At 33.0% G+C, this 14,260-nt stretch overlaps 1 protein-coding gene across 1 annotated transcript; it reads left to right on the forward strand.

The window, feature by feature from the left end:
• The first annotated feature begins 12,749 nt into the window (after nt 1–12,749).
• Nucleotides 12,750–13,976, forward strand: LOC133336249 (cytochrome P450 307a1-like). The gene is made up of 2 exons (XM_061544532.1): nt 12,750–13,600; nt 13,724–13,976. Exons 1-2 carry the CDS (start codon nt 12,750–12,752, stop codon nt 13,974–13,976), a joined length of 1,104 nt encoding a protein of 367 aa, XP_061400516.1.
• The last annotated feature ends 284 nt before the right edge of the window (nt 13,977–14,260 follow it).

Here is a 14,260-nt window from a genome sequence, read left to right on the forward strand (position 1 = left end):
TTCTTTTAAAATTTATTTCAATTTATTTATTTCCAGTTTATTTTTTGTTTCATTGCTTTTCATTTAATTTCACTTTAATTTTTAATTCGATTTTTTATTTTCTTATTAATTATCAACTCAAATTATTTCATTTCCTTTTTTTAATTTATTTATAATTATTTATTTCCACTTTTCATTTATTTCTAAAATTAAATTCGAGTTCGCGTACCCAGACTGCTGGCTATAGAAGGCCTCCCTTTTGCTATAATGCTACTTGGGCGGGACGTTTCCTTGGATTTTTTATTTGAATATATAAATCCCGATCTTTTTATTGCAGGGTCTTATCCTTTACAGTTTTAGAGGGTGCACCACGTTGGGCTCCAATTAAACAATTATTTAATAAATTTTATTTTTTAAAAAGACCGGAGCGGTTGTTACACCGCTTGTGTATTATGAAATCAAATTTGTAACTGATTAACTTAACTAACTTAACTCTAAATGTCACCTACGGAATTATTATTATTTATGCTGACTTTGTATTTCCCAGGATCACGTCACTGATATTTGATGATTGTGGAAAAGTGTTATTATTTCGGGTTGCGCGTATTATGTTGGTTTGCTCTTGTTGTAACTGAATATGTTGTGAAAAAAATAATTAAAATAATTCTTAACTTATGTCTAAATCTGAACCGAACTCCAATTACAATCGGATTCGCCCTTGGGCCAAATAACTGACTTGTGCCAAATTTCATCCAAATTGGATTATAAAGGCGACCTGTACTTTGTTTACAACTTAATATCAACAGCCGGCCGGACGGACGGACATGCATATATCGACTCAGAAAGTGATTCTATTCTCAAAAGGAACCATGGGTCTATCTCGATTCCTTTTGCCTGTTACAAACATATGCACAAAGATGTAATACCCTGTACCATAGTATGGTAAAGGGTATAAACAGAAGTATAATTTCATATGTTAATATTAATTTCAATGTTCCTAATATTAAATCTGTTTGTCATAAGAAGTGTTTGATCTAACATCCATTACTTATTTATTAGAAATAAATCCCAAATTCTCTTCTATATATTCGCTAAATATTTGTACGCATGCCGCTCAACCTATCGCATTTCAAAATATAAATGTAGTCTTTTGAAAGATTTATTTGCTTCTCGAAATATTCTACATAAAGTAGCAGACAAAAGTCTGGAGACTTTCAAAAAATTAAATTTCTCGAAACTTCCAAGTTCAATTAAAATTTAAAATGTGAGAGGAACTATGAACATATATTGCAGAAAGGAATTTTGATTTAACACTAGATTGCCAAAGGCGGTCATTTTGTCCTTTTCAATTTCAAGTAAAACAAGTGAAAAAGCGTTAAGATCAGCCGGGCCGAACTTGTTATAGGTTGATCGCCAATTTCCTCTGTGCTGTCTAGTGGAAAGAAACTTGAATTTTGATCACATCACATTTTTGTGTTTGAGTTAATCCCAAACAAGTTGAAGACGTTCCTAAGTCTAACCCTTTTCTTAATGTTTCCGCTATGTTGTTTACTTCCGTCATTTTGGTAGATTTAATATGGATGTTAGTAGGAATGAGGGAATTAGTTGTTCATATAAATTTAATTTTAATAAGTACTAAAATCTAACAGCAATATTATACTATAAGCTTGCTTTAATAACGTTAACATATTCATTTCGTTTTGCTTCAGTGTTTTCTGGTTCGTTATGTTAATGATTATTCGCCGTATGCTGCTTTAAATTAAGTTAAGTTTTGTAGACTTGTTTGTAAATTTCTATAGTTCATCTGTTTTTATTTTGATATCTTGATAATAGTTTAATTTTTCATTACTTGTTTTCTTTTAAACTTTTTGTATTTAGTTTATGTTCACATACAATTTTTTCTTTAAATTTTCTTTAATTATTATTTTTAATTTACACTGAATTTTATTTCATTACCTTTAATTTATCGTCACAGTTGAATAATATTTTATTTGTCCACTTATTCTAAATGTGTATTTCATGTATTTTTTGTTTCATTACTATTCATCGAATTTCACTTTTAATTTTTAACTTCGTTCTTTATTTCTTGTCAATATTATGTTTTTTTCTTCTTCTTTTAAAATTTATTTCAATTTATATTTTTCCACTAATTTTTAAAGTTAATTTTCATTACTATTCATCGAATGTCACATTTAATTTTTGACTTCGTTCTTTTTATTTTCCTTATTTATTGTCAATATTATTTTTTCCTTCTTCTTTTAAAATTTATTTCAATTTATTTATTTCCAGTTTATTTTTTGTTTCATTGCTTTTCATTTAATTTCACTTTAATTTTTAATTCGATTTTTTATTTTCTTATTAATTATCAACTCAAATTATTTCATTTCCTTTTTTTAATTTATTTATAATTATTTATTTCCACTTTTCATTTATTTCTAAAATTAAATTCGAGTTCGCGTACCCAGACTGCTGGCTATAGAAGGCCTCCCTTTTGCTATAATGCTACTTGGGCGGGACGTTTCCTTGGATTTTTTATTTGAATATATAAATCCCGATCTTTTTATTGCAGGGTCTTATCCTTTACAGTTTTAGAGGGTGCACCACGTTGGGCTCCAATTAAACAATTATTTAATAAATTTTATTTTTTAAAAAGACCGGAGCGGTTGTTACACCGCTTGTGTATTATGAAATCAAATTTGTAACTGATTAACTTAACTAACTTAACTCTAAATGTCACCTACGGAATTATTATTATTTATGCTGACTTTGTATTTCCCATGATCACGTCACTGATATTTGATGATTGTGGAAAAGTGTTATTATTTCGGGTTGCGCGTATTATGTTGGTTTGCTCGTGTTGTAACTGAATATGTTGTGAAAAAAATAATTAAAATAATTCTTAACTTATGTCTAAATCTGAACCGAACTCCAATTACAATCGGATTCGCCCTTGGGCCAAATAACTGACTTGTGCCAAATTTCATCCAAATTGGATTATAAAGGCGACCTGTACTTTGTTTACAACTTAATATCAACAGCCGGCCGGACGGACGGACATGCATATATCGACTCAGAAAGTGATTCTATTCTCAAAAGGAACCATGGGTCTATCTCGATTCCTTTTGCCTGTTACAAACATATGCACAAAGATGTAATACCCTGTACCATAGTATGGTAAAGGGTATAAACAGAAGTATAATTTCATATGTTAATATTAATTTCAATGTTCCTAATATTAAATCTGTTTGTCATAAGAAGTGTTTGATCTAACATCCATTACTTATTTATTAGAAATAAATCCCAAATTCTCTTCTATATATTCGCTAAATATTTGTACGCATGCCGCTCAACCTATCGCATTTCAAAATATAAATGTAGTCTTTTGAAAGATTTATTTGCTTCTCGAAATATTCTACATAAAGTAGCAGACAAAAGTCTGGAGACTTTCAAAAAATTAAATTTCTCGAAACTTCCAAGTTCAATTAAAATTTAAAATGTGAGAGGAACTATGAACATATATTGCAGAAAGGAATTTTGATTTAACACTAGATTGCCGAAGGCGGTCATTTTGTCCTTTTCAATTTCAAGTAAAACAAGTGAAAAAGCGTTAAGATCAGCCGGGCCGAACTTTGGATACCCTCCACCATAGATATTCTGACAGGTACTTGAAATAAAAATATAGGGAAAAAACCAAAAAGTGGACCTATACCGACATTTCTATAAACCGATTATGTAAACCATAATACAGATTTCAGAAATTTTTAGTGGATAATTATAACCTCAGCCTAATGGCTAATGAGGGTGTATACACTTTGACACGGCGAAAATGTGCCTCATCGAAATATTGGTTCTAGACCTCATGTTTCTTTGGACCAAATTTGTTTCAGAAAATTTTGATTTCATACAAACTTTGCCCATCCTATTATTTCTTTCAAACTTAGTTCAAGTTCGAAGATGGGGAATTTCGGACCACTTCTTCTGGTACCTCCCACACAGGAGTTAGGCCAAAATGCTGGTTATAGTTCATTATGGAACTTTACGTTCTAACAACAGATAACAACAGAGTCTTAGAACCGAACCCAAAACGCGGAACAAATAACATAACTATTTTAATATAAATAAAAATAATAAAAATGTGCCTCATCGAAATATTGGTTCTAGACCTCATGTTTCTTTGGACCAAATTTGTTTCAGAAAATTTTGATTTCATACAAACTTTGCCCATCCTATTATTTCTTTCAAACTTAGTTCAAGTTCGAAGATGGGGAATTTCGATCCACTTCTTCTGGTACCTCCCACACAGGAGTTAGGCCAAAATGCTGGTTATAGTTCATTATGGAACTTTAAGTTCTATCATCAGAGTCTTACAACCGAATCCAAAACGCGGAACAAATAACATAACTATTTTAATATAAATAAAAATTGGGTTATATGGGGACCACCCCAAAAAGGGGGCGAATATTAATAATTTTTGATGGAGATTTCTTACCATATACGACTACAAAATACCAAATTGCAACGTATTTGGTAGAAAAACGCGCTCAAGAACCCCAAAATACCGAAAATTGGGGGTACCCTTATATGGGGGCTATCCGAAAAAATGAACCTACATTTATAATTTTTAGTGGAGAGATTTGCTACCCAATAAGAACTTCAAGTACTAAATAACAGCCAATTCGATGAAAAAATGCGATCAAAATCCCCAAAATACTGAAAATTAGAGGGTACCGTTATATGGGGGCTACCAGAAAAAGTGAACCGATATTTATAATTTTTAGTTTAGATATTTGGGACCAAATAAGAGCCAAATGTACCAAGTTTCAGAGAATTCGGTTTTTGACCTCTTGTGAAATATTAAATAATCAAGTTACTTTTATTATTGTAAAAAGTAAATTTCGTATATGACCAGATCTGTACAACAACATCGAAAACCGTTTGCTACTCTAGAAACACAAACGAACACACAAATCGGGAAAAATATTTTTTTTTATTTCCAGTCGATTAGAGTAAACTCAGAGTAAACTCTTTTTCGAACATTCTGTCCGCACTCTCATTTTTCAAAAAGGGAAAATCGAGATCCCTCCCACCGAAAGCAAATAGTAACAACGTTTTGTATGATTGTAAATAATGTAAAAAAAAATTCTTTACACAATAAAAATTCTTTCAGAATGAGGTCATTCTGCCCGATTTTAAACAATACAGGCATATGCAAAATTCCAGTCTTTATTATTGCCTTACATGTAAGACGCGCCGTCATGTCCTTGACATCTCAGAAATGTTGGATCCAAACCCATCCTGATTATTGTGTCTATTATGACGGTTTTCCTGTTAATCCCATTACCTCCACGTAGAAAAGGACACATTTATTGGATTTTTAGATACCGTGCCCAAAAATCTTTTACATATTGATAGTTGCTTCTTTATCCGAAGTTTCGTCCGCTAAAACCGTAAAGAATACATCACATGTCACTTTTTAAACAATAAACTAATTATTTCTGTCATTTAACTGCATAAAATTCAGTAAATAACTGATCATAAAATTATTAAAACAATTTGAATTCATTGAAAAAATATCTATGTCTACTTTATTGAAGTATTTAATAAAAAAAAATGTATTAAATATTTCTTTTCTGTTGTAAAACTAAATTTTGTGTAAGCTGAAATACCTACAAATTTGCCGGTCTACGTCAAAACATGGAAAATGTTTCTGGGTGTTTTCCACCCTCCAAGAACCCGGAATTGCAAAGGTTTTTAATTGGAAAATACTGCGATGACAAAATTGTGAAATTAACATCAACGAAATTTGGAATAAATTATTGTAAAATTTCGTGCGAATGACCTGTTAGTTGAGGTATGCAAATCAATATTCTAAACGGAAACTTGTTGAGATATGACAATCAGCATTCTAAAACCACATATTTATGTAGGATACGAATCAGAACAAATCTGATTGGTTGAATAAAATTTGTCTAAATTTTGAATTGTTAAGGCGAATTCCATTTTATTTGCCTTAATTGCAATTTTGACAGTAGTTCGACGACACGACTACGTAATAAATGAGCCTTGAATCAAATATTAAAACGTATGAACGGCTCCAAGGTCTATATAAAGTCGGTCAGTAAGCGAATTCATAAAAAAACTAAAGTTTAACGTACATTTTTTGCCGAGGCGAAAACAAATTTTTCACCTTTAAATAAAAAACACAACCAGAACACAACGTAATTTTTAATTTTGTAAGATAAGTTACTTGAAAATGTTCTGTAAAATCTTGAAATAGTCCAAATATGCTTTACAAAGACTATATAAATTGAAATTGAATTGAATGTTGACAAATGTTGAATTGAATTTTGACGTCTAACAATTATTATTTGACAGCAAACTTAAAACTCAGCTGTCCTTACTGTCCGACCTTATAAATGCCTTGAACTTCTCTGTTTCTGAAAATTTAACTCAGCACAACTGTTTTCGATTTCATTTATAAATTTCAAAAGATTATTTCCAAACGAAGTGACTATACATTTGTACCACGAAGTTGTGCTATGGTATTACGGGAACTTGTTGGGTTAACTTCTTCACAGAACATTTTCAATGTATGTCCTACATTTCTACTTAGTCTTCGTAAATAGGCCACTTGTCGTTTTCGGTATGTTCAAGGCCTAGCCCAATTTTCCAAGTGTTAAGCTAAGGTACACTAAGCTAATATTTGACTCAAATATGTAATGATGGTCATTGTATGATTTAAAAGTTAGTTATTTCTCTTTCTATTTTGTTTTGATTGCCCAAAAATTTCAAACTTCTTACCAACCCTTGCCGACCGGGGAGCCCACCTTCCCATGCATAGGAGGCGCGCACGCACCACAGCCCGCTATTGCATATTTTGCTATGTGGTTCGTTTGATGAATAATGGTATTAACAAAATGTATTCTGATTGATGACGTAAGTAAATCAGATTGTTTGTCACCGTCTACAGTTAAAAAAAAAAATAGTAAATAAATAAAGGAGATCCAGAAAAATTGAATTTCTGCAAAAACCACAAAGGTCGCAACATACACACAATTTTGGAATAGTCCTTATATAATACATGATCAAAACCTTTTCTTATATTATCTATAAATATTTATCGAATACCAAAATTCCGAAAGGTTACCCAAGACTAATATGTAAGAATTCCAAATGACCTTCTTTTAAAAAACAAAATGAGTTGCTCCTTAGACCATTAGGTATATTTAAAAATATTAATAAGGGTATCTTACAGAAACCCAAAAGTTCATACATATATAACCAAAAGGTCTGCTTTTCAACCACAAAATCAATGGGTCGATTACGGATGGTAACCATAGTTTAGTGACGTTGCCAGTTGCCATATTTGAATTATGGATGGCAACTGTTGTGAACTTCAGTTGCTTCGAATAGAATTTTTCGTCAACCACTTATTTCTGGTTGCTGTTTAGTCGTGTTTAGCAATAAGAACTGACATTTGGTTGGAATAATGGTAAAATTATTACAAAATGTATAGATAGTACGTGTATGCCGTCTATACATCCGACAACACCCGGGAACTTTGTTTTCGAATAAAAAAGTTTTATTCTTCCCCTTTTCCTCCTCTGTTAATTTGGAAACAATCCAAATTTTACACAGTTTTTCCTCTATTAGCCGGACAACTTCGGTCAAAACCACCGACATTGTGGATTGAACCATGCCAAGGTAGAAGTCATTGCCACAGAGCTCAGAGCTGCACACACTTTTAAGAGAGTAGGAATTGCTGTTCACCAACAGCATCTTTTTGTAGCCGAAAATACGCCTCAAAACTAAAATGAGCAGTTGATTCAACATTTCTCTAATCATTAACATCTACTCACGGTAGTACGGATGGTAGTTCTAATGGATTGAATTTATCATTTAAATGCCTTCTAATAGATGATACGTCTTGGACATCATTTTCATCATCAAAAAATAGTTCCAATTAGCTTATCATCACTTAAAATTAGTTTTTCTGAAATATTCTATTCAATTTTTTGCTTTTTTACAATATTTCTAGTTCCGGAAGTGTCAAAACAGTATTATCGACAGCAACTGAGAAAAGTTGATATTCATAATGTTAAGTTATATTTCGGTGGCTTTGCCAGTTGAAATCGCAACTGGAGTTTGGTTGCTATCAGAGATGGCCGGTCAGAAACAATGACGTAAATGACATACATTTCCGACGTATAATACATACGTCAGAAACGTCGGAAACCTACCCAAATCCACTTGGTTTTTGACAAAATAGCTATTTCCATTAACCAATTTGGAAATTACGCATGCATTACTCAAATTAATATAAAATATCAAAATTTTCTTCTCAAAAATTTAAAAATTTACATCAGTTCTAGTAAGGAATAGTATATATATTCTTGAAAATAACTGTATATACTGGTAATATGAAATTAATGACGTTTACTACATTTATTACATTTTATACAGGTATATGACGTTTTCGACGTTTACACCTTTTTGACAGTCGAAAACCTAAAAATTCGCGAAACGGACCATTCCTGGTTGATATCCATAATCGACCCACAAATTCATTTGTTCAAAACATTATTCTTATCGAAGAAAAACATATAATCTTATAAAGCCCGATCTTCTATAAATAGAAACATTCGACAGGCCTTCTTTTCTGGTTAGGGAACCTTTTTTGCAGCTTGAAGCCCATCTCTCCTTGTTAAATTTCGATTCTATTTTAGTTTACGACAGATATACAAATGATCTACGGCTAATAAGGTGTGGTTCCATCCCGAAGTCTTCGTTACGGACAAATGGTCCTCTTTTGGAAATCCCAATGTCTCCTCTCAATGGCCAATTTCGATGTAGAACTTTTTCTCCTTTTTTGTTCTTTTATACCCTCCACCATATTATGGAGGGTATATTAATTTTGTCATTCCGTTTGTAACTCATCGAAATATTCATTCCGACCCTATAAAGTATATATATTCTTGATCAGGGTAAAATTCTAAGACGATCTAGCCATCTCCGTCGGTCTGTTGTAATCACGCTATCTTCTGAAGGAATTGAGATAGGGTGCTGAAATTTTGCATAGGGTTGTCTTTTGTCTGCAGGCAGGTCTAGTTCGATCATGGGATATATCGGTCCATGTTTAGTCATAGCTCCCATATAACAGTACCCCCTATTTTCGGTATTTTGGGGTTTTTGAGCGCGTTTTTAACCGAATTAGCTGCAATTTGGTATTTTGTGGTCTCTCTACCAAAAATATTCACCCGCTTTTTGGGGTAGTCCCCATATAACCCCCTTTCAATACCCACCACCATAGTATGGAGGGTATATTAATTTTGTCATTCCCTTTGTGACTCATCGAAATATTCATTTCCTACCCTATAAAGTATATATATTCTTGATCAGGGTAAAATTCTAAGAAGATCTAGCCATGTCCGTCCGTCCATCCGTCCGTCTGTTGTAATCACGCTATCTTCTGGGGGTACCCATATAGGGGTACCCCCCAATTTTCGGTATTTTGTGGTAGCACCTATATAACGGCACCTTCTAATTTTCAGTATTTTGGGGGTTTTGATCGTATTTTTCCACCGAATAATTTTAGTTCTTAATAGTATTTTGAGTTCTTAATAGGTACCAAATTTCTCCACAAAAAATTTAGAATATAGGTCAATTTTTTCGGGTAGCCCCCATATAAGGGTACCCCCAATATTCGGTATTTTGGGGTTCTTGAACGCGTTTTTCAACCGAATTCACTGAAATTTGGTATTTTGTAGTCGTATATGGTAACAAATCTCCCTACAAAAATTATTTATATACGCCCCCTTTTTAGGGTAGTCGCCATATAACCCTCTTTTTTTATATTAAAATAGTTATCTAATTTGTTCCGCGTTTTGGGTTTGGTTCTAAGAGTCTGTCGTAATCATTTAACCTGCGGAGGATATCGAGATAAAGATAGAACGTAAGGTTCGATAATGAACTATAACCCGCATTTAGGCCTAGCCCTTGTGTGGGAGGTATCAGAGGGAGTGGACCGATAGTCCACATTTTCGAACCTGAACTAAGTTTGGAAGAATAATAAGATAGGCACAGGTTGGATGAAATCAACATTTTCTGGAACATGGTTCACATTATGGTTTTGGTATTTTCCCTACATTTTCATTTGAACTACCTTTTAGTATATCTATGGTGGAGGGTATCCAAAGTTCGGCCCGGCCGAACTTAACGCTTTTTCACTTGTTTATATTAAAATAGATATCAGATTTGTTCCGCGTTTTGTGTTTGGTTCTAAGACTCTGTTGTAATCATTTCTCCTGCGGATGATAGCGAGATAAAAAATTATAACGTAAGGTTCGATAATGAACTATAGCCGTATTTAGACCTAGCCCCTGTGTGGAGGTTCCAGAAGAAGTGAACCGATATTCCCCATCTTTGAATTTGACTTAAGTTTGGAAGAAATAATAAGATGGGCAAAGTTTAAATGAAATCTAAAATTTTCTGAAACGGATTTGGTCCAAAGAAACATGGGGTCTAGAACCAATATTTCGATGAGGCTCATTTTCACAGTGTTAAATTGTATACACCCTCATTAGCCATAAGGCTGAGGGTATAATTATCCATTAAACATTTCTGAAATTTGTATTATGGTTTACATAATCCCTTTTTTTAAATGTCGGTATAGGTCCACTTTTTGGTATGTTCTCTATATTTCAAATACCTGTCAGTATATCTATGGTGGAGGGTATCCAAGTTCGGCCCGGCCGAACTTAACGCCTTTCCACTTTTTTATTTTCAAATGTTTTAAATTAATATTTTTAATTTTTAGAGCAAATTAAAAACAAAAAAATTGTTGTGGCATTTAAGGTCACCATAACCTGGTTTAATACGGTTACCTTCTTAATATACCTTGTTCGACGTGTTTATAAAAGTTATTTGAAAGAAAAAAATGTGTTTTAATACTTACCAAACAATTAAAAAAGAGAGACCTGAAAAATACATTTGTTACACGTATTAATATTTTTACTAAGAGTATACTTTTGTGCATCTGTTTATCTGCGTTGCAAATAAGCGGCAGCGACATTTTGAAACAGTATGAAAGGAAAATATTTGGTACTGTTACATTTTGAAACTTTATACACTCTACCATCGCATCTTGAAAAGTTTTTATACCCTTCACCACACTGTGGTACAGGGTATTATGTCTTTGTGCATATGTTTGTAACAGGCAAAAGGAAACGAGATAGACACATGGTTCCTTTTGAGAATATGCATAGAATCACTTTCTAAGTCGATTTATGCATGTCCGTCTGTCCATGTTAAATTGTAAACAAAGTACAGGTCGCATTTATGATCCGAATTGGATGAAATTTGGCATAGGTCACTTATTTGCACCAAGGACGAACCCTATTGAAATTGGGAGAAATTGGTCCAGATTTAGATATAGCTCTCATATATATTTTCTTTCGATTTAATGTAAATGGTGTACCAAAGTCCCTATATATCTTTCGATTTGCACGAAATTTTTCATAACGTACTGAATTGAGCCTAATATGACGTCTGCCGAGTTTCGTAAAAATCGGTCCAGATTTAGATATAGCTCCCATATATAGTTTTGTCCGATTTTAGGTAAGTCCCTATATATCTTTTGATTTGCACGAAATTTGGCATAACGTACTGAATAGAGCCTAATATGATGTCTGCCAAGTTTCGTGAAAATCGCTCCAGATTTAAATACAGCTCCTATATATAGATTCGTCCGATTTTATGCAAATGGTGCACCAAAGTGCCTATATATCTTTCGATTTGCACGAAATTTGGCATGGCATACTGAATTGAATTCGGCTTAGATTTAGATGTAGGTCTCATATATATTTTCGTCCGATTTAATGTAAATGGTGCACCAAAGCCCCTACATATTTTCGATTTGCATGAAATTTGGCATAGCGTACTGAATTGAGTCTGGAATGATGTGTGCTGAGTTAAAATTGTGCATAGATTAAAATTGTGCATAGAATATCGTAGTTACGTAGTTCTAGAAATACATACATAGCCCAAAGGATGTCCAAGTGATATTGGTTTCAAGTCGATTTAAATACTATTGTCCCATTGTAACAAACGAATGACATGTTTATGGATTGATCTAAGTCGATTCACATTTAGATAAATATCACATATTTTAGTTCATCCAATTTCATGTTAATAGTCCTGTTTAATATACCCATAGTGGTGAAGGGTATCATATAGTCGGCCCCGTCCGACTTTACTCGTTTTTGTTTGGAAAATGGGAGTAATGAATTACAGACACTCAGAATGGAAACTGGGATGGGCAATTTAACGTATAGAATCATGGAAATCCCTGAATTCTGAAAATTTAAGTTTTTCACATTCACCTGGAATCCGGAAAGCCAATCTATGCCTTTGTTTGTTCTTACCAATTTGTTGCAAATGAATATTTGCCCGAAAAAACAAGCAACTATTACTATTTGTGTTCGTTTTCCTTTAAATCACAATGTCACTTTAAGCATACCCTAAAAAACCTATACAAACTTTTGAGGATATTCTTAGATTATAAGCTCCGGGTATGTTGTGTAGGGTATTGCATGGTCGTCCCAATGGTTTCATTAATATACTTTTATAACATAAATAAAACCAAATAATAACAATAAAAGATATTTGTTTTAGCCCTGGCTCTCTGTGACTGGTCTTCTCTGCAACAGAAGAGGAGAAACATTGCTCGTAGGCATTGTTCTCCCAGGAGTTCTTCGTTATTTTTCGCAAAGATGTCCGACGTCGCATGTTCCGAAATTGCCACTCTATTGAAAACATTAAATGAACAATTTTTGCCCGGCAAAGAACACAACATAAAACCAATTATCCAGGAAGCAAGTGCAAATATGTTTTTACAGTATATGTGTTCTGTGAGATTCGACTATAATGATGATGAGTTTCAAAAATTTGTTAACTCCTTTGATGAAATATTTTGGGAGATAAATCAAGGATATGCAGTCGACTTTTTACCGTGGCTTGCACCAGTTTATAAAAATCACACGGACAGTATAGTTAAATGGTCCACAACAATTAGAAAATTTATTCTTGAGCGTATTATCAGTGGCAGAGAACAACAGCATGACCGTGTCGAAACGGATATGGACTTTACTAGTGTTCTGTTGAAAACTGTGTTCGAAGATAAAAATTTTTCCAGGGAAACTATTATATATATGCTGGAAGATTTTCTTGGAGGTCATTCTGCAATTGGAAATTTAGTAATGATAACATTGGCACATGTTGCACATAACAATGCAATTGGAAAAAAAATTCAATTAGAAGCAGACGAAATATCGGAAAAGGGGAAACGAATTATAAATCTTTACGATATGGAAAACATGCCATATACAATGGCCACCATATCGGAGGTATTGAGATTTTCTTCGTCACCTATCGTTCCTCACGTTGCAACTGAAAATACAATTGTCTCCAATTACGGTGTTACTAAGGGGACTATAGTCTTAATAAATAATTACAAGCTAAATAGATCAAAAACATATTGGAAAAATCCGGACTTATTTCAACCCGAAAGATTTTTGGATAACAGAAATGTTGATGGTTTGGATGCAACAAACGATGCACGAATGTTGACAAAGAGGAGATATTCAGATGGTGCAGATTCAGGTGTTGAATTTGAAGTCGATGACTCATTAACTCCTGAAAGAAACAAAAACAAAAATTCGACAAATACTCGGCTTTACGTCGACAGCTCAAACAATAATAACAAAAATGAAATACGCCTAAAGAAAAACATTCCTCATTTTTTACCTTTTAGCATAGGCAAAAGAACGTGCATTGGCCAAAGTCTAGTTCGTGGGTTCGGATTTATTATGCTCGCGAACATTCTACAAAAATACAATGTAGTCGCTTCGAATTTGGCAAGTGTTAGAACAATACCCGCATGTGTTGCACTCCCAACTAAAACATTTTCTTTGGAACTCAAACCACGAAATATTGTTTAGTGTAAAATTTTACTTTCGGAAAATATAGTATATATGGCATCGATTGTTTAAATTTGGATTTTTTTTGTATAAAATGTTTGTCTTAGTTTTGAAACCATTATCAGACTGATGTGTTGAAACTTAAATTCAACCAATATTTAGAAAATGTATAAGTATATGGATTATGTATATTGTACATTTACAATTCAGAATCAAATCAATGTAAAAGTATTACCAGTGATGCCAAAACTTGATTAAAAAAATGCTAGATTTAGTTGAAAAAGTGGCTAAATATTATTATATAT

The sequence above is a fragment of the Musca vetustissima genome, unplaced genomic scaffold (genome assembly GCF_032173495.1).
Source record: "Musca vetustissima isolate MV318-11 ecotype Yass unplaced genomic scaffold, APGP_CSIRO_Mvet_v1 utg15044, whole genome shotgun sequence".
Taxonomy (NCBI): domain Eukaryota; kingdom Metazoa; phylum Arthropoda; class Insecta; order Diptera; family Muscidae; genus Musca; species Musca vetustissima.

Bases quoted from the DNA above. Each gene is read 5' to 3' on its own strand.
- LOC133336249 (XM_061544532.1), top strand. From the start codon at position 12,750: ATGTCCGACGTCGCATGTTCCGAAATTGCCACTCTATTGAAAACATTA. The intron at 13,601-13,723 runs GTTGACAAAGAG...TTACGTCGACAG, and splicing joins GCAACAAACGATGCACGAAT to CTCAAACAATAATAACAAAA.